This window comes from Sphaerodactylus townsendi, linkage group LG03, assembly GCF_021028975.2.
Source record: "Sphaerodactylus townsendi isolate TG3544 linkage group LG03, MPM_Stown_v2.3, whole genome shotgun sequence".
NCBI classification, from domain to species: domain Eukaryota; kingdom Metazoa; phylum Chordata; class Lepidosauria; order Squamata; family Sphaerodactylidae; genus Sphaerodactylus; species Sphaerodactylus townsendi.
The window spans coordinates 36,893,254-36,917,821 of NC_059427.1; the positions used below are offsets into that span (position 1 = coordinate 36,893,254).

Here is a 24,568-nt window from a genome sequence, read left to right on the forward strand (position 1 = left end):
TAGGAAAGCACTTTTATGTGATCTAACCCAATTTAACCTGTGTTGTACATCTTATACCACATGCTGTTAAACTCCAGAGATGAAGTTTGAAAATGTGTGTTGTCAGTTACTCATCATGACGCAATAAGTTCTACATGTAAATATATTTGTAATAAACCTGAAACATTTGTGTGTGACATATCATGTGACTTCAGGTATACGCATGGCAGTTCTGTACAGACACATAATGGGCTGCTCTCCACTGTGCTTAATTGCCACCTTAACAAAAAAATTCCAACTATAGGCCTGATAGTAACACCGATATTCAAGGAAAATATTAGCCATTTAGCACGATTTTGTGTCATCCTCTTTTAAACAAGTCTTTATCTTCAAAAGCATCTTATAGGAATGCTCTTCTCTTTTTGTAACAGGCATTTCCAGTACCAGACTATCAGAACACTACAAGTGTTCTACAAGTAGTACTAACAAGTAGTACTTCACAGCCTCCTCCTGGTGCTTCTGAGGAGAGTGACAAAAATTCTGGGGGTTGAAAAGTCAGGGTTTACATTTTCTTTGTTGCAAACTGTTGTTAAGTTATCCAGAGAACACCAGGAAACGATTGTGGTGGAAGTTAAAATCTCTATCAAGTCTGAATCAAGATGGATAAAAGAATTTGGGAGGAAATAACTTTAGAATTTAGTGTACTGAGGATTTAAAGGACTGAACCAACCACTTCCATGATGGCTTTTGTTCACCCCTTACTCACCCCACTATTTGTGTGTTATTGAAAAATGTTATCAGGGAGACCTCAAATCTGCAAATGTGTTCTTCAAGGGCAACTGATGCTTTAGGCTTCCATAATCTTTACACGACTCAAAGGGGGGCCGGGGGGGAGAAGCACGAAGCATACTGATCGGATCAGTAGCTGCAAAAACCAAATGTTCCAAAACTTCAAGAAATCAGGAAGTTCGGATCAAACACTGTCTCTAGAAATCAAAATGCAATCTAAATTAGGGGCAGCCATTTCAGACAAATCACAAGAAAACCAGAAACCAATTCAACTACAGAAGAAACAGAACAGAAAGGCCTAAAAACCCAATTAAGCTTCAATAAAACAGAGAAGATGCTACCAACCAAGCAGGAAAGATAGGTCAAGTGCCGGAGCAGCCCCTCTCAAGCAGAAGCAACTCAGGGTCAACAACAGGGCAGATACCGAAATGGAGACTTCTGTCATCGTAAGGGAAAGAAACCTACAGGTTATAGCATTTTATGCGCATTGCTTTGGAAACAAAAATCCTTGTTAACTGCAACAACAGAAATATATCAGCCCTTCAAAACATCCCTATTTTTTGCTGAAGCATTTCTTTCCAGAATGAGAAAGCGTTGAAGATGATGACTGGAGTAACTGCATCTCTGACTCAATTACACCTTAAACGCACAAGTGGAGATGCAGTGAATTCAGTGTACTTCGTTACACCTTCTGAGTTATTTCTAAAAGGCACTTCAGTATGAGAGTCCTCTACAAGTGTTTGACACTAGACATACTTATTTAACCCAATTAACATGGGTTCTCTCTGCTAAGTTTCACCAGAAAGTTTAAAATACCCTCCAAGTTTGCTCTTTAGAAAACTCTTCACAGATCCTTAACAGGGATGAGGTATTTTTGTCAAGAATTCAGAAACCAGAGTGCTTGGCCTGCTGTTTACAAATCAGTCAGAATTACATACTGCATTAATACGGGAGAACTGATTGTGGCTTCTCTGAAAACACACACAATATGATGTGTTGTGTGATAATCAGCTACACTCAACAGGAACCTAGCCTAAAGGCTAAATTGGTCTTTCATGTTATCGTGTACACAAATGCCACTGGTTTTAAAACATCTTTTGCTAAGCGGCTGCATAAAGATCATAGCCGTGGAACTTCAGAAAGGAAAGGCTTGTCTTTCTGCTTGTTACAATTGGCAGTAAGGGCCCATTACCCCTTCAGTGTACGCCTGCTTAGCTTAAAGGGGATGCCAACGCAGAAATCGGTATCTTTGTTGCTAATGATGAGGCAGCACCACACCAACATTAGTAATCGATTAGACCACCTAAGTACATATCGCTGATAACTTTTATAAACAGTCAAATAAGTGGGATACGCTTACAGTGGAACCTCGGTTTTCGTTGGTAATCCGTCCAAAAAGAACTGATGAAAACTAAAACCGATGAAAACCGAGGCAAACTTTTCCATAGGAATCAAGGTAAATCCAATTAATCTGTTCTAGGCACTCCAAAAAACATACCAAAAACACATTTTTGTGGCGAATAAACATAGTGTTTAATGCTGAAAACAGTAACAAACAATAACACTAGGACCAACTGAGCCAGTGAACCAATGTCGCACTAGAAAGCTGTCCAAAGAGGTCTGTTTCTGACGCCTCTTTAAGATTTGTCTGAAATGGGGCAAGACATTGTCATTAAACAAGTTGCAGACACGGCCTGCAACAGCTTTGTCCGGGTGATTTTTCTCCACAAACCCCTGCACCTTACTGCAAATCGATGAAAACCGAGGCAAATCGATGAAAACCGAGACAAATTTTTCACTGAAAAAATCGATGAAAACCGAAACCGATGGCAATGAAAACCGAGGTTCCACTGTATGCGGTTCTCATTGGTGCCTGTGAATCAGAATGTGGAGGGAGAAGCTTCGCCGTGACTGCCAATGTCACTGTGCTGAAGAGCAACATCTGCTCTCAAAAAGACAGGTAGTCAAAACAAAAGCATGCTTGAAATTTCTACAGAGGTGCAAAGTGGTGAGATTTAAAAGCGGACCCCAGTTGAAAGCTGAAATTAAGTGGAGCAGTGGCTGTTCCACTTCTCAGTGAATCGTCCACACCGCTTTTAAACTCGCGCTTCAAGACCATTCCTGAGAGCACTCTCCTCACACAGAGCCCAAAGCATTCTGCATCACATAACAAGCAAGAACAGCGGTCAAATATTCCTATTTACTGTGCGCTTTGGGAAGTCAAAACTGCCGAGAGAAAACTGCACCAGGTCAAGCACTCCACTCTGTGGAGGGCAACTGGCAGGCAAAGTTTTGAACTGCATTTACACTTAAAAAAAATCCGAATGGCGCAATTCAAAGAGTTTGATTCTTCTGTTCCTGGGAGATGTTATTTTTGAAACATTCCATCGCTCTGGTCAGCAGCAGCAAGAAAAAGCTGTGTATGGTTGATCATTGCAGATAGTGTTAACTTGCATGGAGGAAACTAGAGTTAAATTGCTAACACATCTCAGGCCAAACAGCAGCTCCTCAACAGGGCAGGATAATAAGCATCACAGTAGCTGTGAAATCTCCTCTGGCGGTTATCAGCTGTCAAAACAATGACACGGCCCATTCCACACTGTACACAAGAGGTCTTGAGGAGAATAAAAATCATAATAAAACAGAAAGTCCAGAGATCTAGCTGAACACACAAATTCCTGGACTGAGTATAAATAAATAGGTGTCATTTATTCTAACCATAGTTTTTCTCCAAGTCTGGTGTCAACTCTCCCCACCTCCACCCCCAAACAGAGGGAAGGGGTTCTGGAGGAGGCATGAAAATACATGAAAGTACATTGGTGGTTACAGTAGGAACATGCTTGAACTAAACGGGCAAGTGGCCAGGAGTGAACACTTTATGGACAATATAGCATTCCACTTCCAAGTACTAACTACCACAGAGCTATATCAAGGTTGCTTCCATTCAAAGATTACTGACGGCTAACTGGGAAAAGTGAATGAAAATAACAAGGGTGCCACAAAATTCTACAAAAACAAAAATGGATTCTGGAACTTCAGTCAACATCTAAGTTGCATGACAGAATTTTCTAGATCTAAAGAGGTGCGATGCAATTGTACTGAGGGTACCTTGGAGTTAACCTTGGGGTAAACTTGAGTGTTAGAAGGCCCCAGTTAGGCTCACCAGATGCACTTGGCTTGGGAATCTCTCCCAAAGTAGGACGATGGAACACGTAAACTAGGAGTCATTTTTGAAATCCAGACTGTGCTGCAGTAAAATAATGAGAGGGAAGAAAAGAAGGAGCAGGTGCACGTGTTTTCTGGAAGATTCCTAAGGTTGAAAGATCTCATTGGTTGAAGTATATCATCTGATACTGTAGGCTAAACTCTATAATTGGGTATAGGATTTCAGGGTGGAATTTCTCTCTCGCTCTTTCTCCAATTTTCCGTTTGACTATCTACCCAACATGTGTATCCAATGCTTAAACTGCATGCTGCATTGCACCATAATTCAGATTATTCTTCTATAATCAGAACATTCACAGAAGACTGACCATTTATGCTGGAGGTATTTTATGTGTTATACGGCAAGACAGTTTTGTTGTTTTTGTTGTTCTTGGACCTAACATGGAATATTCTAGAATTTTAATTGTTTCGCTTCCTTTAGCTTTTAGAAATGAAATATTTTAATGTTACATCTAGTTGGGTGACTGAGTGAGCAGGAATCATCGTGGAACTCTCAGGGAAGTGGGTTGTAGGCTCAGTTAGGCTTTGGGGAAGTTGCTCAGAGTTCCAAGTGTTGGCACCAAGTACAACATCCTTGCACAGCAGTTTCAGTCTTGACAAAGGTTACCTCAACATGCCTAGCACATGAACAAAAAACGTGTTGACCCAAGAGCTGGCCACCTCCAATTAAAGGGCTAAGTGATGGGTTCTTCAAATTTACTTCAGCAAACCCCGCTCCTTGGTCAAGCTTCCTGAAATGAAACATATGGACGGGCTCACACATCCCAAGTAAAGGGCAGACTTTTGCAATAGAACTATCACCACTTGACTTGGCCCCCACTGTTGAATCACTAAGCATCCAAGAAGCAAAGAAGCACAAAGAATGGTAACTGATGATAGCAATCTCACAAGTACAGATAAGCCAAGTTATAACTGCAGGCATCACATGAATATTTTATCAGGTGAATTCACCCAAAAGCAAAACAGAGACATACAATCAGTGTGACAGCACATTCTCTTGTCCACTGGCTCATATACAAGACAGCATGTGCACACACAGAACCATAAGCCCAGCAAAAATTAAGGCCTTTGAATAAGAGGCAATAGACATACCATGATGCGCACACACACACACCCCAAAAGAAGGTAGCTATAATGATCCCTAGCACAAATGACCAATTCAAGTAGGTAAAAGCACTAGGATTACTTCAGGCGCTTTCCCATGTCAGCTTTTAGGATGATACTAAATATTTCATGCAGTAAATCTTAACTACCGGCATGTTCACTTTTTCTTTCTTTCTTGGAGCTCTTTACTACCATTATTTTCCTGATCTGTTGCTAAGGTGGCACTATTTTTTCCTTGATGATCTAGTACTTGTAATTTTCCTAGGAATGGTCATATAAACCATTGCTATAGCTTTTTTGGGGGAAAGGTGACAGGATATGTGGGAATCAACACGCCACATCTTCCTGGACTTTTTTTGTGGAGGAAGGCTCTGCTGAGGTCCTATTTAGTACTTGCCCCCCCCCCCCATTCTCTTTTAGGGCGTGAGAATCGTCTTTAAGCCCTGGTTTCATCAAAACCATTATCTGTTGCAACGTTGAACACGGCACTTTGATAAAAGAGCATTTTTAGTGCTCCAGATGGCTACCAGCAGCACTTTAGTTTTGTACAGTTGCACCCACCATTTTGTTACCGCAGCAGCACAGAGCCTACAAAATGGCGGGTGCAACTGTAAAAAAGCTGATAGCCATCTGGAGCACTAAAAATGCTCTTTTATCAAAGCGTTATGTTTAACATTGCAACAGGTAATGGTTTTGACGAAGCTGGCACTTAAAAATTCTCACATCCTAAAAGAGAATTGGGTCCTCTCTGACATACAAAGGCATGAACATCTGTCTTCCATCAGAGCACGTACGATGACACTACCTTCTTTTTCCAGAAAAAGGTATAACCAGGACCAGAGTCAATGAAATATCACGACATCTATTCCTCAAAGTCTGGCTACTGCAGACACTGCAGAGGTCCAATGAAACAGCCACTTGGAAGCATTTTCCATTCAATGAATCAATGCTTCCTCTTCCTTTCAGAGCAATGTGTGCCTTATGTAATATTGTTTGCCTCAGAGCAGGTCTTAGGTTAGAGAAACTGGGGGAAAAGCTGCTTTCCTCTGATCCAATCCATCAGGAATGGGGAGGAGAGAACATTGCTCCAGCTGGTGTATCTTTTAGCTCCCTCCAAATCGAAGGCTTTTTCAGAAGAAACTTGCACCTGAGTGTTTCTATTACCTGATCGGTCATCAACTGAAAGATTTTTTTTTCATCCCTGAGGCTTCAAATTGAAATGAGAGTAACAGATTTTTTTAACCCATCCCAATAGAGTGCCTCAAAGGGTTATGATAACATGATGTATGATACTACATGCTTTGCCACTATTTATCTGGAACAGTGCTTTGCATCAGACAGGGCCTTGGGCTTTCAAGAGGTACCCTGGAGCCTCAAATGTGTGGGTTAATTCTTTCTTCATTCATTCTGAAGGGGCAGAACTAACTCCTTTCTAGTGAAACAAACATAAGAAACACATTCAAAAGGATAACATATTTACCTGTGGCATTTCATATTCAATTCTCTGGACTGGAGAGCTTTTAAATAAATATGCCTCAGGTTGCCAGAAAGTCAGCTGGGTCCAAAGACTGGCAGCAGCCAAAACACTCGGCAATGACTGAGTTTCTGGGCAACTGGCTTGCTTCTGGCTAGCACTTTTTGTGTGTCGTGTCCTTGTGTTTGTATCGTTATTGTACGTTGTATATTATATTTAAATATTGTATATTGTATAATGTGTTTAAATACTGTATTTAATAGGCTTACACCCAAACTGCACTTTCATTAAATTAAGTACTAACTATATTGTGTCTCTCATTGTTGGTTGATTGTAGCCATTATAGGTCTCTTTGTGGTGGTTTTTGTTGCCTCTGACAGTGGCAGTGCTGGACAATAATGAAACGAGAGAATGACTCATTCAGCATGCACGTGTGCACATACACACAAAACTCTGGAAAGTGGCAATGATGAGTTACGAGCACAGAAGTTGGGAGTAAGTGTAGGTACCCAAATAGTTTTCCACTAGGAGCACAGCAGCAGAACGATGGTGGCAGAACCCAACCTGCCCCTGCCCTCACAATTCCCAACAGAGCAAAGTGCTGGGTTAAGAGCTAAAGACCACAGACTGCAGGCGGAACTCTTCCCCTGCCTGCCCTTCTCCATTCCTGACTTCATTTGTCCTTAACACGGCTTTTCTCCTGGCTTGACTGACTTCCACAATCTCTGAGGCTCATTCCACACATACAGAATAATGCACTTTAAAACTGCTTTCAGTGCTCTTTGAAGCTGTGCGGAATAGCAAAATCCACTTGCAAACAGTTGTGAAAGTGGCTTGAAAACGCATTATTTTGCGTGTGCGGAAGGGGCCTGAGACTCACAAACAGTAATTAAAAAATGATACAGAAGCATAGCCCAATCTGCATACTCATTTGCCACTTCTATAGTTTGGTCTTTAATATTGACCACATGTATACAGCTTTAACCTAACATAAACATCATGAGATGCAAACCCTAGCTTGCTTGCCGAGCCAGTTTTACTTCCCTTACCAGTGTGTGTGGGGGCACAAATGTGCATCATAATTAGGCAGCACTAAGTCTGTTCCAGAACTAACTTTGTAATGGTTAGTTGACCTTGGTTCTTTTCTAGGGACAGAAAGGAAGAAGCTAGTATGGGAGGCAAACTTCCCTCAGACTTCCCACTTGCTCCAATCTTACGGGAGTTTTAAGAGGAAAAGCTGGCAAGAACATAAGAAGAGCCAGGCTTGAACAGGCAAGTGCTGCATCTAGTGCAGCATCCTGTTTCACACAGCAGTCCACCAGTTGCCCTGGAGGGCCAACATAAGAACATAAGAACAAGCCAGCTGGATCAGACCAAAGTCCATCTAGTCCAGCTCTCTGCTACTCGCAGTGGCCCACCAGGTGCCTTTGGGAGCTCACATGTAGGATGTGAACGCAATGACCTTCTGCGGCTGTTGCTCCCGATCACCTGGTCTGTTAAGGCATTTGCAATCTCAGATCAAAGAGGATCAAGATTGGTAGCCATAAATCGACTTCTCCTCCATAAATCTGTCCAAGCCCCTTTTAAAAGCTATCCAGGTTAGTGGCCATCACCACCTCCTGTGGCAGCATATTCCAAACACCAATCAAGCACGCTATGCGTGAAGAAGTGTTTCCTTTTATTAGTCCCTAAATTTCTTCCCCAGCATTTTCATAATGAATGCCCCTGGTTTCCTAGTATTGTGAGAAAGAGAGAAAAATTTCTCTCTGTCAACATTTTTCTACCCCATGCATAATTTTGTAGACTTCAATCATATCCTCCCCTTAGTCAGCCTCCTCTCCAAACTAAAGAGTCCCAAACGCTGCAGCCTCTCCTCATAGGGAAGGTGCTCCAGTCCCTCAATCCTCCTTGTTGCCCTTCTCTGCACTTTTTCTATCTCCTCAATATCCTTTTTGAGATGCGCCGACCAGAACTGGACACAGTACTCCAAGTGCGGTCGCACCACTGCTTTATATAAGGGCATGACAATCTTTGCAGTTTTATTATCAATTCCTTTCCTAATGATCCCCAGCATAGAGTTTGCCTTTTTCACAGCTGCCATGCATTGAGTTGACATTCCCATGGAACTATCAACTAAGACGCCTAAATCCCTTTCCTGGTCTGTGACTGATAGCACTGACCCTTGTAGCATGTATGTGAAGTTTGGATTTTTTGCCCCTGTGTGCATCACTTTACATTTTGCTACATTGAACTGCATTTGCCATTTCTGAGCCCACTCACCTAATTTATCAAGGTCCGCTTGGAGCTCTTCGCAATCCTTTGTGGTTCTCACCACCCTACATAATTTGGTATCATCTGCAAACTTGGCCACCACGCTACCCAACAAACAGGGTATATAGACCAAAGCCTTCCCCAACGCCGCCTCTGAAACAATCATATCCGGCGGTTTGCTGCCTCCACATGTGGAGGCTCCCTATATCCACATTAGCGAAAAAACTGGATTCCACCAACAAATGGACGCATGCAAAGTGGTTCCCCAAAGAACAAGGACTTGAGCTAATCTGCATTATGTGTTGGCATAATGAAAGATTCATTCTCTGCACAGGCTCAGACATCAAACTACAGATGTTCCTGCGCACAAGTATGTAAACAGAAAGAAAAAACAAAACGCTGAAGTCTCCATTCTTTAGGTCAGGGTTGCCCAACTATAGCCCTCCAGATGTTCATGGACTATGATTCCCATCAGCCCCTAACAGCATGCTGGAACAGGCCGATGGGAATCATAATCCATGAACACCTGGAGGGCTACAGTTGGGCAACCCTGCTTTAAGTCTAAAGAATCCTGCACAATTTCTTTAGGTCTTAGCACTGCAGGAGTCTACAGATGCTGGAAATCAGTTTGTCGTTGCAAACTTAATGGTACAACCAATGGATGGTCTTCTAGCTAGCAACTGGGCATCTCACTTTAGCGGATGGTTCAATCCCTAGACCTTGATCTAGAGAAATTCTTGCTACAGTAGGGAATTTCTGGGGTCCATCTGATAGCAGAAGAACAAGCCCACCTGAATCACAGGTTATGATCTATCATGTAACATCAAAGAAAATACAAGAAAAGAGCATTTGCCCTTTCCCTCCCTTCTCTGCTCACTCCAGTTAAGTGACTGATAGTAGAATCACTGCCAAAGGGTGTCAGGCTGAGAACAGAACAGAAAGATGCTATTTGCATGGAGAGCAACTTCCCCTCTTTGATCACAGCTGCATGTTGCACCTGCTTTTAAAAAAGGAAACAGCTATACAAGCTACATGTCGCCCCTGTAGTCAAAACAGGAGGAAACAGCCGAGAAGTGCTGACTGAAGAGAGACGACATGAATCGCTGACCCCCCCGCCTCCCCCCCCCCGCACACCGATAGCAAACTGCCTCCTGCCCCGCAACTTCAGAGAAATCAAAGCAGGGACCCGAAGGGAGGCAGAGCCTTTCTTCTCTCTCCTCTCTACCTATGGCAAGGTGCATCATTCAGACACAGCCTCAAGGAATAAGAACTGTAGCTTAAAAAAAGATGGAATAAACAGTGGGGGGGGGAGAGCAGAAACGACTTCAAAGGAAATGTGAATGAGCAGCTGGGAAGAGAGCTTAAATCTCCGCTTTAAAAGCCATGTTTTACAGGGCTGCTAAAATATATATAAAGACAAATGTCTGGCATTGTCTCCTTCTGTCTGTCACTCTTCACAGCCCTCAGGGCAAACCTGCTGTTCCTCCGAGCCTCTGCGCTTTATTACCTAGCCTAATGCCCTCGGTGTGCTTGTGGCTTTTCAGGACCAATTGAGATGACAAACTGAGCAGACTTACAGAATTACGGTCTATCTCAGAGGCATCGTGCTTCAGGATAGGTGTGAGTAAGAAGAGGAAGCAAAGGAAAAGATAAGACCATTAATACCAATGTAAATTTAGAAATAGAATGAGATGTACACTGGAGCATTACAAGCCAAAATTTATTCCAACTCCTATCACGGAGAACAATGTGGCTAACACAGGTATTTGACAAAGGGAGGTATGACTCCCAAAAGCTTATCTGCCCAAAATCTAAGATGCTACAAGACTTGAACATAGGATTTCCCAGGAAGTCTTTTATCCAGATGATGAAGATATCACATGCCTGTTATCTCCAGTAAGACTGCCCACCACACCTGTTTTCTGGGTCCAGCCAGTAGCTGGTTAATGATTCAGGCTCCAGTCTAGTAAAGCTGATGGCTTTGGGGACTGTCTTCTCACAAGATGCCCTCATGGGATTCCAAATGGCATCTTGGATTCCCTTCAGTTTAAAAAGCAATTTGATGTAAAAACAAAAAGAGGGAAACTGCAGGAAAACAGTACACATGAACTTACAAAGCTTCAGAAAGTGTGAAGATGATCCTACAAAAGGCAGAAAGTACTTCCCAAGGTTGTGCCTGCTTTCGTGATGGAAGATTCGCTCCATCAAAGTAGATTCAGAGCAACCGAATTCTCCACAAACTTGTTTGTAGCCAAGAGGTGACCACTGCATTGCATTTTACGTGAGCTTCAAATTGGTACAGACTGCCCCGGTCCAACTCTACGTCAACGGATGTAGGGTTTTTATGTCTACATATCGCAGCAGCAGCAGCAGCAGCAGCAGCAGCAGCAGCAGAAGAAGAAGAAGAAGAAGAAGAAGAAGAAGAAGAAGAAGAAGAAGAAGAAGAAGAAGAAGAAGAAGAAGAAGAAGAAGAAGAAGAAGAAGAAGAAGAAGACTTTATTTACAGTCAGTGACCAAATATATATCACAGAAGTGTTCCTGTGTGCTACCTGTCTAGTAGCATGACTTGTTCCTGCTCTTCCAGACCCAGCTCAAGCTGCTGATTCTTTGCTTCTGAAGTCCTTCATGGCCAACTCCAAACCTTGGAGATGGCCTCTCACTCTCTGAATTCTCTGAGACATTAAAGGCTCTGTTGACTTTAACCTTTCCTAAGATAAAGTAATCAAGGGCTAGTTACACAACCTTTGCAGCAACTCTCCTGGAACAGACAAATGCCTGGTTTATGAATTGTTCAAAGAAGGGGTTCTGAACAAAACCTATGATAGAATATATAGAGTGAAAAGAAAACAAAATGAATGTACGACTAGTGGTTTAGAAGTCTAATGTATTTTAAAGTTAAGACTTAATAGAAAAAAGTGTGACGTTTAAAGTTTACCACTAATGTTTATAGGGATAAAATCCCGATTCTGATATGAAAGGTCAAGAGGTATAATTTTTTGGAATTAATACTCGATGCAGACGAAATTGGAAGTCCATATGGCAGACAATTGTACCTATTTATATCTGTAATCTTTGTAACTTGTTTATTGTTAAATGGCTTTCACGTATTAATAAACATTTTAAAGACAAAATTTCTAAGAGGCTGGAAAAACTGCCATCTGTTTCGGACGGCCTCTGGAGGCAGATCTGATGGAAGGCAGCAGGCTGTGGGTCTTTTTCTTTAGCTAGTGAATATTACCTGCATTGTTTCAAACTGTGTTTTATTTAAATGGGATTTTTATGCACACTACCTTGGGTTTGGGAAACGTAATGTGTAAACTTCCTCCTTCCCCCTGCCAAAAATTAGCTGGCTAGAAGATCAAAGGGAGGGGGTATAAGTGAGAAAACATCTACCTCTTATTTATTTACTTGATTGGTAGCCCACCTTTCTCCCCAGTGCTGATCTGAAGCAGTTCACATGGTTCTCCTTTCTTCCATTTGAAATCCTCAAAAACTGTGAGAGGTAGCTTAGGCTGAGGGTGTGTGACTGACCCAAGGTCGTCCAGAAGGCTTCCGTGGTAGAATGGTGATTCAGACCTGGGTGTCCCAGAGCCCACTCCAATACTCTTCTACACCACCCTGATTCCTACTCACTGATTTTCAGGAAATGCACACAAGATCTCTTTCACTAACTCAATTAATGTGCCAGGCATGCTCAAACTGAAAAACAGATTAATCTGTGGGCTGCCTGCTCCTAGAAACTGTAGTTTGCCAATCTCTGGGGAAATTCCAGGAGACCTAAGGGATTTAGACAGTCAGCTTCCTTTCCACAGAGGCCTCCAGTGTGTCTTCATTATGCTGAAAAGCTGTTGCAAAAGCCTTTAGCAAATAGCCCAGGCATTAGAGCTACTTCATCTTTAAGCTCAAGGAAGCTGACTGAAGCCTAGCTGAAAGGGTAGATTCAGAAAACTAATTAAGTAATTTATTTGGTATGCTGAGGCAGCCTTCATTTATAGACTTTTCTCCCAGGCCATCTGAACGTAGGTTAAAACCAACCAGCGGGAACACACATTATTAATACAACACATGCTCACTGAAACAGGATCTGGATCACTTCAAATTAACGTCCCTGTGCCAGTGTTCATACAGATGCTTGAGACAAACAGGAATTAAACTATTTGGTCTATTTTCCAAACACCTCCAGCTGACAATTGTTAGGGGAACTCGACTGGTCTAAATGAACCCTTGATCTGAAAAAGCAAGATGATCCCTTGGTTCTTAACTCTACGTATCCTAAAAATGACTTAAGCCCATTAATAAAGCAATGTATGTGACAATATTTTAGGAAGCAGTTTTAGCCTTTTCCTGTGCTAAATACCAAGCAAAAGAAACTTGCCTAAAGAGCCAGCAGGAATAAATCTGACGATTTCATCAGAAGAATATTAGGGGGCTTTTGAATCAGTGGATGCCTTCCCTGGTAAAAGGAGTTTGAAAAGTTTGCCCAAAACATATTCTCAGAATTATATGTTCATTACACAGAGAAGAAGCAAACAAAAACTTTTGTTTGAAAGAAACAGAAGTTAAAAATATCTTGGACTGAAGAGAGAAACTAGTCAGGAAAGGACTTAAGACATCTCCTCAGACATCACATAAATCAATGCCAATCCTGAAAATACAGGTGCTTTAAAGCAGTCTTCGATGTCTGAGCACCTTTTTACTTGTCAAGCAAGATGTGGGATTCTCACATTTAGGGAAATGAGTTATTTTAAAGCATCCCACCTCCATCAATCCTCAAAAGCTGGCAGGATAATCTGTAGGAATAATTACTGTAGAAATCACCACAGCAAATGTGTGCACTATGGAAACACATGCACATACTTGACCACTACCAGATTTCCAAGAAGATGCTTGAAGTAAATCTGGACTTAAGCGTTATTTGCTGCAAACAAAACAAAAACTTGAATTTCTTGAAGCAAACACTGTACATTTTTGCCCTGATTTCCTGACTTTCTATGTCAGTCTCTCTTCTATGTCCTCATAATTTAACATCACGATCATCCTTGAAAAGAAGGCCAAGTTATGTGTGACACCATGAAGGTCATCCAGTGAGGCCATTTAGTGAGCTGCACATTAGGATTTCCCACTGCTAAACAAAACTACTAACTAAAACCCAGGACAATTTTTGTTTTGTCATTATAGTCATTTAAGTCCCAGGCCACATCAAAAGTCACTGTGAACATAAAAGCTAAAAAGCTGTAAATAAAAATAAAAGTGACATAACTGCTATAAAATGTATTGCTAAGACGTTACTTTTACCACTGACGATTTCACAAACAGTTTATGGTTAATAAACTTCATGTTAATATAATTCCAAGTTTTAGAATTTGGATTCTTTGAACGTGATAAGTAAAGCTATATACCTAGGTATTTATTCATTGCAAGATTCTGCTTCCAAGAGTGTCTTTTGCAAAGCCTGGAGCTAAAAGCCACTTCCTCCTCTACCTCCCCAGATACGAGCTGAACAGCAGAAAGGTAGCCATGCTCTTCTCCTCCATTTTATCCTCATGATGACCCTGTGAGGTATGTTAGAATGAATGGGTGTGATTAGCCCAATTGCACAACGGAGTAAGGATTCCAATCTGGGTCTCGCAGATCGTAATTGGAAGCTTTAACTACTGCACCACATTGGCTTTTATGCGGTGGCTGCTGTTGAACAATAGCAAACAGCTGGGTGTGGGTGAGTCATGCATATCTGGTGATGACAAGTCACCCAGTGGTTGCTGCAAGACCTAGCTCTGAGCATCCATCAAAAGCCAAAACAGCTTTGGAAAAGGCCCTGCCGCTCCCTCTGCATTTTACTGACAAAAGCCCAGTAATACCATTGTGGTTGCCTAGCAACAGTCACTAAGGGCAGCCATTTCTTAAAGTTACAGGAGCTGCTTTTTTTATTTGGGGTTTAACACCCTGTGACAAACCTTTCTTTTTTCCTGCTGAGAGGACATACCCAGCCTCCTAAAATTTTGGGAATGTAGGTTAGTTTTGAACTATAAACCTTCCCCTTGGTTTCCTGAAGTTTTACAGGGAGTGAGGATGTAGGCTTCGGGTTTGTTGAAGTGAGATCAGCTTTGTGGTGTACAAGGAGATTATTAAGATCACTAACGCTGGATTAATATATTAAAAATGATCCTTTCTTACACACAGGATTCCACCCACATCAGCCCACTCTTTCCCCCAGAGTCAGGCTAAATGGTACAAGATCCGCTCATCCCCAGAGACATGCCTCTCCCAGAGATAGAACTAAACCACGCAGCCACACTACCAGGCAGAGATCCCTTACACTCTGTCTGCTTTTTCTTCTGAGCTGTTCCTGCTCTCTCCCCGGGGAAGAACTCAACTCCCTTTTCTCCTGTTTTCGCTCCAACATCTCCTTCCCCTTCTCAAAGTGATTGGATGCTGGAGCAGCAAACCCACAGGCTCATCTGAGTGGCTGATTTTCCTTAAGGGGCAGGACAGGCTCCTGTCCATCACATACCCCAATGTATTTTTAAGACTTCAGGGGTGTTTTTTTCCAAATCTGGGGTGCTTGAGTTTGGAGCTCTGAACAGACAAGACACGTTTCTACAAACTTCAGATTTAAGTATGAACAGATCTGGTGAGACAGAATTAGACCACTGGTTCTACCTTTGCTTCAATAAATTCAGTGCCTTATATGATCCCATCCACCTCCTGTATAGCGCTTACCCTAGCAATCACCTTAACCAGGAAGGCCAGGCTAAATAACTTTGGCTAGCCCAATGTCACTTAGCAAACTGCAATAATACAGGGATTTGAACCTGACTAATCTTATCCAACACCTCAGCCACACTGGCAGTGCAAACCTAAACAGAGTTACTTCTTGAAGGTATTGATGGGTTTGAAGGTATTGTCAAGAATCACTTTTATTGCAATTTCTTGTTGTCTTTCCTCTGTGTGTTAGTTCCCTACTGGGATTAGATTTTGGCTATTATGCTGCATCACTGCTTTGCCTTCATTTTACCTGCTTATCTTTTTCTTGCACCCACTTAATAAATCTTTCTTAATTATAATTTGAGATGTTGCTTGTTTTCAGCTTGCTTCAGTCTAAATCTGGGCTGACTCCTTGGCTATACATTAGCAAATTGGCTTTAATGGTTCTGCGACCCTACCTTACTGGTATTTTGGTTTGCAACTCTGTAAGATTGGATGTGAATTCTTTGTCCTACAGGGGTTTCTCTTGGTCTAGAGGAACTTTATGACAAGTATAACTCTGCTTAGGAGGATACTGTGAGTCTCATGTGCAATCCTGTACAAAGCAGAGACCTAGATAGGCAACTACTTAAAGTCATACCACACCAAGAATTTTAATATGACAGATGAAACATGAGCACAGAGATGTCCTTAAAGAGAACTCTCACTGATATAAGGGTAACAATGGCTTCTCTCAGTCAGAGGTTTAAAAAACCAGCCTACCTCTTGCCACAGGGCCAAGGATTGAATAAAGGACAAGCTTAACGCAGCATGTCTGCTCTGAGGCATAAACAGATGTACTGCTACATTCTGAAAGCGCTGCCAGCTACAGCGATGCTCTGCTTGTAAGCTGTGCTAAGAGGGAATTACAATAATTGAGCCTTTGGGTCATGAAGCACTGAGCTGCTGTTGCAAAGTCATCACAGGATAAAGCCAAAGCCCTTGTGGCTCGCACAACTATATCCAAAGCATATTTTTCCAGTCACAGTCAAGCCGGCAGTCTGGGACAGCTGTGAAAATGACAGCCTGAAGCATCACCAAGGGGGCACACTCGAGATTATTTAATGCAGATCAGTAAACCACATATTGGTACTCTAACTCAGAGTGAATAAAAAGGAGACGTTCCCTATTTCTTTAATTCAGATGCACAGGTGTGCACACCGAACAGATTACAAATCTGTTTTATACTATTGCATGTACAGAGCCGATATGACATCATTATTCTGGATTCATTCAAAAAAACATGCATGTTCAGGCATACAGGAGCCCTGCAGAGTGGTAAACGGCAGTATTGCAGTCAAAGCTCTGCTCATGACCTGAGTTTGACCCTGACGGAAGTGACGTGGCTCAAGGTTGACTCCGCCTTTCATCCTCCGGAGGTCAATAAAATGGGTTCTTTAGAGTGGGTTCTTTATGGGTTCTTTGAAGTGGGGCCATGATTCAGTGATAGAGCAGAAGAACCCCACTTGGAAAGCTAAGGAAACCCTGAAAAGCTATGAGTGGCTTTGCTTGAAAAGAGCATAAAACTTTAAGAGGGATAAAGCACAACTATCTCAATGCCTCAAGAGTCAACTGCAGCAGCCCCAGTTTGATTCCAGGCATGAAGGATCACCCATACTAATCAGTCAGAACTTAGAGATCAATGGATGGCCTTCCTGCAAGAATCTGAAGTTAGGTCAGCAAGAGAGCATTTTCACAAGCCATGTCTAGGTAATGGAACTCCCTTTCCTTGTAGATGACACCTGGATCATCACTTCAGGACTTCCAAAGCAGACTGAAGATCTTTAAGGACCCTCAGGAGGTTTGACCTGCTTCTCTGTTTGAACTGACACCCTATTAAGACTTTTAATCCTTCTCTATCCATTTCAAACTGATGGCAGCCTTTAGCGGCTTTAACAATATACTTTGCAGCTGCTTTTAAAGGATATAACTATTGGAGGAACTTAACGTAACTCATGCAATTTTAATTTTTCATTGTGAATTGCCTTGAGCAGAAAGGAGGTCATGTAAATAAACACTTTTTGATCTTCTTTTGTAAGTACAAGTTCTCATTTCCTTCTACCCCCTCTAGAGCAGCCCAAAATACTCCCTAAACTGCTGCTCCTAGAGGACATGGGAAAGAAGTTGGGGGGCTGCCACAGGAACAGGGAATTGCACACGTGGATATTTTCGACAGGATCAAACCCAGACTATCCAGCAACAGGAATTTGTAATTACGGTGAAAAGGTTTCTGTGCTAGCAAATACAAAAGTGCAATGGGGCTTAAAAAGGGCAAGCATGAAAGTTTAATTCAGCAGCCTCATATACCTTCCAGGAGGAAGTCAATGTCACTGAATACCCGTTGACCCTTCCAAATGACTTACATAGCTGGACAGCGCAGTACTCACAGGGAAAGGAAGATTAATTTCTGCTCCTGGACAATGAGAGGTGAGGGAATATAAAATCCTTTGCATGGGGGGTGGGGGTGGGAAAATCTGGTTGTTAGAAATCACTCAAAAATGACATCAACAAGAAATGTTTATGCTTTCACCACCAATAGTCCTATTTATCCTCTTGGTCCAGAAGAACTGAGAAGCAAGATTCTGTCCCCTCATTCAGTTCATAAATAATAAGATTCCTGTCTCTGTCTGTAGGTTGGGCCTTAAATTCACTGATCTCTGGTATTCCTACGTAAGTTCGGAGAAGGCAGTTGAACAGTAAAATATAAGGCACCTACAGTGTTGATTCCTTTTTCTGTAACACTGTTCCTTAAGCTGCGTTTCAAAGTCTGACCCCCAAAATTAATTTTTATATTGTGAAAATGAAAGTAGCAACAAGGCTGACAGCAGGGAACTTGCTTAGCAGGAGGATCAAGTGAAAGAAGCGATGTGCAGAATGACCTCAGGGGTTAAAGATGCAATTTTCCATCTGGCTGCATCTGGCTTTTCTACGTAAAATGTTGACAACACCTGCCGCGATTTGAGGAAGCGCCACCTCCGCAGCTCCCCGTGTATTGGCTGCAACCTGGGAAAGCCCATTAACTGCCTCTTCCTTTTATGTTCTGTGGATTCATGCAATATGCCTCATCCACCCATAATTGCTGAAGCACATACAAATAGAAGGTTTTATGCAGACTGTATATATGGGACTAATTAAAGCAATAACGATTAGCAAATGACTGGGTACGCAGTATTTGCTTTCTGGTGCAACATATGCTGAATCCGATACCACCAATGGCTTGAAGTGAACAAGAAGGAAGCTTCAGACTGGAAGTAATTATTCAGGGGGGAATTTTGTTTTCATGCGCTTTGCCGCACCAAGCAAGTGTCCTGGGTCACTGAAAAGATTTTTTTTGCCATCAAGTCACAGCTGACCTATGGCAGCCCCTTAGGGTTTTCAAGGCAAGAGATGTTCAGAGGTAGCGTGCCATTGCCTGCCTCTGTGTCACGACCCTGGTATTACTTGGAGGTCTTCCATCCAAATACTAACCAGGGTCAGGACTGAGAGTTTGTGACCAGCCCAAGATCACCCAGCAAGATTCCATGGCACAAGTGGGGTTCTGAACCTCGGTTTTCCGGGTGTCTAATCTTATACTTCAATCACTGTACTACACTGGCTCTAAGCAATTAACTTCTCTCTTCCTTATTATGCCACCTTACTTTAATATTTTATTGCTATACTACAATATATTAACCTTGGAATTTAGCATGTCTCTGTAGCAGCTCTGAAATGTTTATCTGCGGTATTAATTGTAGATTTAATATGTGTCTTAATTTCTGTCTCTTGCTAATAATAATCATAACAAACATGGCCAGTATGATGCAGACAGAATTTGCTTGATGTTGGGGGTTCGGGCCCAGTGGAATGTGAATTGGTGGCCTTCTTTTTGTTGAAGATGTGAACATGGACTGATGTGTCTTACGGGTTTGCATTGGATGTGTTTTGCTGTATTGGTTTGTTTTGTAGCTGCGGTGTTCTTTTAACATGCCAATAAAGGCTTTCTGTACTACTACACTGGCTCTATAATTTTGCATACAGAAGATTTTTCAGCACATACTGAAAAATAAACATCGAGAGCACGACCCAGAAACTGTACATAGCTCTCAATATTGAAATTATTACAAGATCACTCACAACCATCTACCACAGGACTTCCCTCACGGAGGCCAATGTTTTAACTGACTACTTCACTTCTGCATCCAGAGAAATATTCCACAACCATTAGTGTAAAGCTGCTAGAGTAAAACACAGAACACCAGCAGATTGCAAGGAATTTATAAAATGTATTAAAGGTGAAAAGCTCCGACCCGGCTGGAACTAGCTTAGCCCGATCTCATCAGATCTCGGAAGCGAAGCAGGTTCAGCCCTGATGAGTAGTTGGACGGGAGATTACCAAGAAATATTAGGGCCAGTATGCGGAGGCAGGCAATGACAAACCACTTCTGAACACCTCTCGTCTTGAAAATCATACAAGGTCACTACAAGCAAGCTGAACGTTGATGGCACTTCCTACCACAAAAATTTAACTTTGGCATACTAAGCATAAGCATATGCATTTTATTGTCATTGTGCACGCACAATGAAATTTACAGCAGCATTCCTCGATGCACACAATTTCAGACTCATACCCCATCCTCACTTTCCCCTTCCTCCACCCATCCCTACACAGCCCCAAATACATCAACCCAAAGCTGTGGAGTTTAGCATAGCCACAGCTCTAGAGTAGAAGCTGTCTCTAAGTTTCTTTGTCCTAGTTTTGATAGACCTGTATCTGTACACTAGAGTAGGATAGACATGTACTGATAGGAGAATGGTCATACAAATGGCAATAATCCCCAGTAGAGGCACACGTCCCACACTGTACTCTGAATGCATTCGGAAAAATATGTACTTGGCTTTTTTCAGGTATGGATGGGGGATCACTGAAGGAACAGTGACTAATCGCTGGGACTCCATGATCAATTATACATTGGCCAGGCACTGGGTGAGGCATATGCAGGGACAGCGAACATCAGTTCAATACTGGTGGAATGCCATGAGTTACCTGCCACTTGGCATACAAATGGAATGGCTTTCAATTGACAACTTCAACTTGGACAAGAAAAAACCCTTAAGATTCCAGGTTTCATTTAAAGCCCTAGAAAGTGAATGTCTGTTAAAACAAAAAGCAAAAAAACCCCCTTCAAGTTGTATCCTACTACTTCGAACATTTAGCGGTGGTGCATTCTATTGTACAAGGCATATGTCACCATCACAAAATGCTCCTTTTCCCCGTGAGATATGCATCCCCTAAGTGAGCGGTAGGATGCAATCCACTATGAGCACTCTTTCTGTCCCACCTGTGTTTTTCTCCCATCTTCATACACAAAAGAGGGAACAAACTGACTCAGAATATCACCTCCAAAATCAGGTTCCTTGAACCAAAACAAGCACATGGGAATAGAAGCTCTGAGTATTCTGCTGAGTCAGAATTCAGGATTCTTTGAGGCAACATATGAAAACTACGGTTCCAAAGCCAAACGGTGAATAAGTTTTAATTGTGCTAATAGTACTCTTAAAAACGGTCCAGTTGTAATTACAGGACACTAAACTTCTGAAATGACACGTACTGTGCCTGCAGCACATCAATATATGTAACAGTTTCTGTACTCTAGAAATACTACAGGTGGCAATCATATAAAAATGATTCCTTAACAAGAACTGATCGTTAAAAGTTTTCATGTAGAATCTTGAGAAAGAGGGATATTTTATTTCAGTAACTGAACTTCAGTTTTCCACTCACTTTCCAGATAAAACATGCTTCAATTGCTTTCATTGAAACAGAGAAAGATGTAAGTTCTTACTTAGTTTTTTGAATCCAAATGCAGTAATCTGTAATGTAGAGATCATTCAGAATATATGCAGGATCATTTTCTCGAAAAATCTTGTGAATATCTAATAGACACTTCAACACTGCACTTTTACCTGTAAGAGAAAGAAAAACATGTTAGTTCCAAACAATTTCCCTATAACCTTTCTATCTAAGCATGCAAATAAAGTTTGTGAAGCATACTGCTAAACTACCAGATTGCTAAAAAAAAAAGGAGATTAACGACGTCTTTGGGATTTATCAGCAATTGATAATTCTAATTCCTATAGTCTATAGACATCCCTCAAACCCTCTCAACTTGCCTCCAGATGCAGCATGTAAAAGAAACTGGCGTTATCGTACCACACCTGCTAAATAAAGAGATGGGCTGCCATGTGAAAGAGCAGAGTTTCAGTTCACACAAATTTTGAGATCTCTGAAATCCGCAGAGATGCAAATGAATGTAAAAAATTTTAAGCTATTAGTTTTTCAGACACTCACCCCAAGCTGCATCCAGATACAATTTGTAAGAGATACAACGTCACAATGAGGACCTTCACAAAAATGCACAAAACTCTATCTGGTGACTTCCTAACATTTTTATATCAAGTTATTTCTAGAATTATTGAAAACAGAAGGGACTGAGCATAGGAGAATGCCTATAACTAGAAACACATGGTTGTGTTTGCTCCCCCAAAAATCCCCTTCCAGTTTGAAAGCCAAGGTGGAGAAAAGCCTCCATGTGGATTATTAAGAAAGGTAAAATGGTAGTATTTTGAAGGATACATCCTTACATTATATGACATGATTTCAGGTTCATGTGACTAATTTTGTCCCAGATTACTTGCTGAACAAACCAATGTTGACCAATAGCACAATACTTATTATCTTAATACCTGTGACTTGTTAGAGTGGAGGGATTCCTCATTTCCACTAGGCTAGGAAATAGCGTACACATAAGTAACACAACACATTCTTAAACTAAGTCTGGTGATGCCTCTTGAAAACAGCTGCCTATTTTTCTGTTTTTGGATAATGCTGCCTGGATGAAGAGAAGACTATTTCTAATTCTAAAAAGCACCCTTTCTTCATTATATTGTTGAAGATTTCTGTTTTAAACTCCACCCCCCACCCCCAATTTCTCCACTTGCAATAAGCTACAATAACCTAGTGCCACAATAAACCCTTCCTACTGGTAGGTCTCCCTCCCCAACTGATAAAGATCAGGGATTAAGAAGCTTACATCAAGATGCAGAAGGAAGCTGCACACTGAATTATACTATGTTTGTAATTATTTGAGTAAAACCTTGTAATTATTTGTAATTACTTGAATAAAACTTTTTAAAAACATACTGAATAGAACGTTGTCTGTTACAATGATGTTATACATACTGGATTCAAAGACTCATTCCCTCAGATGGAAAAAGTCGTGCTTTTGAATAAAGGATTCTTTAAATCCAGCCTGATTTATGTTACATTCTTAAAGTAGTAAAGGAGGGATTCCCAATAGAACCCACCAAGTGTTTTGACCAGGGGCGTAGGGGGAGAAAATGGTGCCCAGGGCAAAATGGTACCTGGGCGCTGCCCCTGCCCCCTCCCAGTTACCAGCAGCCAGCTGAAAAAACCCCCCCCCCATGTGTGTGTGTGTGTGTGTGTGTGTGTGTATAACAATAAAAGAGGGGTTATTAAAACAAAACTCTGTGGGGAGTTGTACATTTGTCTCTTTTTTTGTTTTGCAGTTCTAGCTCTTAATTTGTAAGTTGAAGATTGCATTTTTATTCAAACACCAGTTCCCCAATTTTTATTTTTATTCTAAAGTTGTCAGCTGCAAAATATCTGCAGCGGACTCCCTGCATTTTCATGTGGCAGATTTGCCATATTGAGGGCAGATGCAGATACCTCTTGGGAGGATGACCAGGGATCAGAGTGAAGCTAAAGGAAGAAAACAATCATACCACAGATCAGACAAAGCTAATAACTTGACAGACAGTGCTGCCGTATGATTAAAACATCCACATATAATTACTGAAACACTGAATGGAGAAACTCTATCCTTTAGCAGCTATTGCAGTGCAACAGTAACATATGAACTGGCTCAATTACTTAATATAAACATATCCCTTCCAAAAAATCTCCCTCAACCCTTCACTTAAAGTATCTCTCATAGCAATTAAGAGATGCAATTCTAGAAGACCCATGGGATAGTGGGGAAAAAAATCTTTCAGTGTCAGTTTCTGAAATATCTTTGTAAAGCCTCATTAAAATTCATAGAATATACAATGCACAATTAGAGAGGGATCAAGAAGTTACAAAAGAGAGCAACTGTCTCCAAACAGTCATGTCTTGAACTCTCTGGAAACACTCAAACCAATACATTCAAATAGCATGCAGCTGGTAAATCAATACCATTAAGGGCATTCCATTGTAATTTTTTAAAGGCTCAAAGTCATATGAATTCTATTGTATTACAAGCTACAGTTAGATTTATAACCTCTTTTGAGACAGCATCTCAGCATTACTACAGCAAAATATTCACCTTATAAAATAAGTAAATAGAAGCTTTAGTTTCGTGTAATTATAAATGTTATGACACTGCAGGGGAAAGGAGATACTTTCAAAGGACCCAACTAAAACAACCCTCTACATGTTAACAACCTCCCCAGCAGGTTTTAAGTTTATGGAGATCATGTATTCTTGGAAACGCAGAACATCTGAAACATCTTTTGATATCCCTTTTCCAACTGCAGGAAGAGGTCTGAAATATCACCAAATCACCCAGTCTCCTCTTAGAAGTTTCCATGAGAATTCCTGGGGCAACATACTCCACTGCCCAATTAGTCTTAAAGGTGTAACTCATAACTTGATTTCAGGAACATCAAGATTGCAAGATAATCCATCTCTTCTATTGCACACAAAGATCTATGCACTGCTATTATGAGACTGCTTAGCCACCCCAACATTTTGGTGTCAAGAACAGAAGAATTGTTTCTCTGCTCCTGTCAACAACATGTTCCAGGGGCAAAACAGTCTCATGACAATATTGCTTCTGTTTTTTCCAGAAAATAGAGTTGGAAGAGACCACAAGGCCATCAAGTCCAATCCCCTGCCATACAGGAACACAGAATCAAAGCACTCCTGACATAAAAATCACCAAA

General features: G+C 41.4%; 1 protein-coding gene across 1 annotated transcript in view; it reads right to left on the minus strand.

Moving 5' to 3' along the window:
* The window catches only part of SHQ1 (SHQ1, H/ACA ribonucleoprotein assembly factor), a 65,577-nt gene that overhangs the window by 18,035 nt on the left and 22,974 nt on the right, over positions 1-24,568 (minus strand). The window contains exons 8-9 of the mRNA XM_048487325.1: positions 21,747-21,761; positions 21,409-21,529 (exon numbers count right to left, since the gene is read on the minus strand). Coding sequence (XP_048343282.1) covers positions 21,409-21,529; positions 21,747-21,761 — 136 coding nt within the window. The remainder of the gene's footprint in view (positions 1-21,408; positions 21,530-21,746; positions 21,762-24,568) is intronic.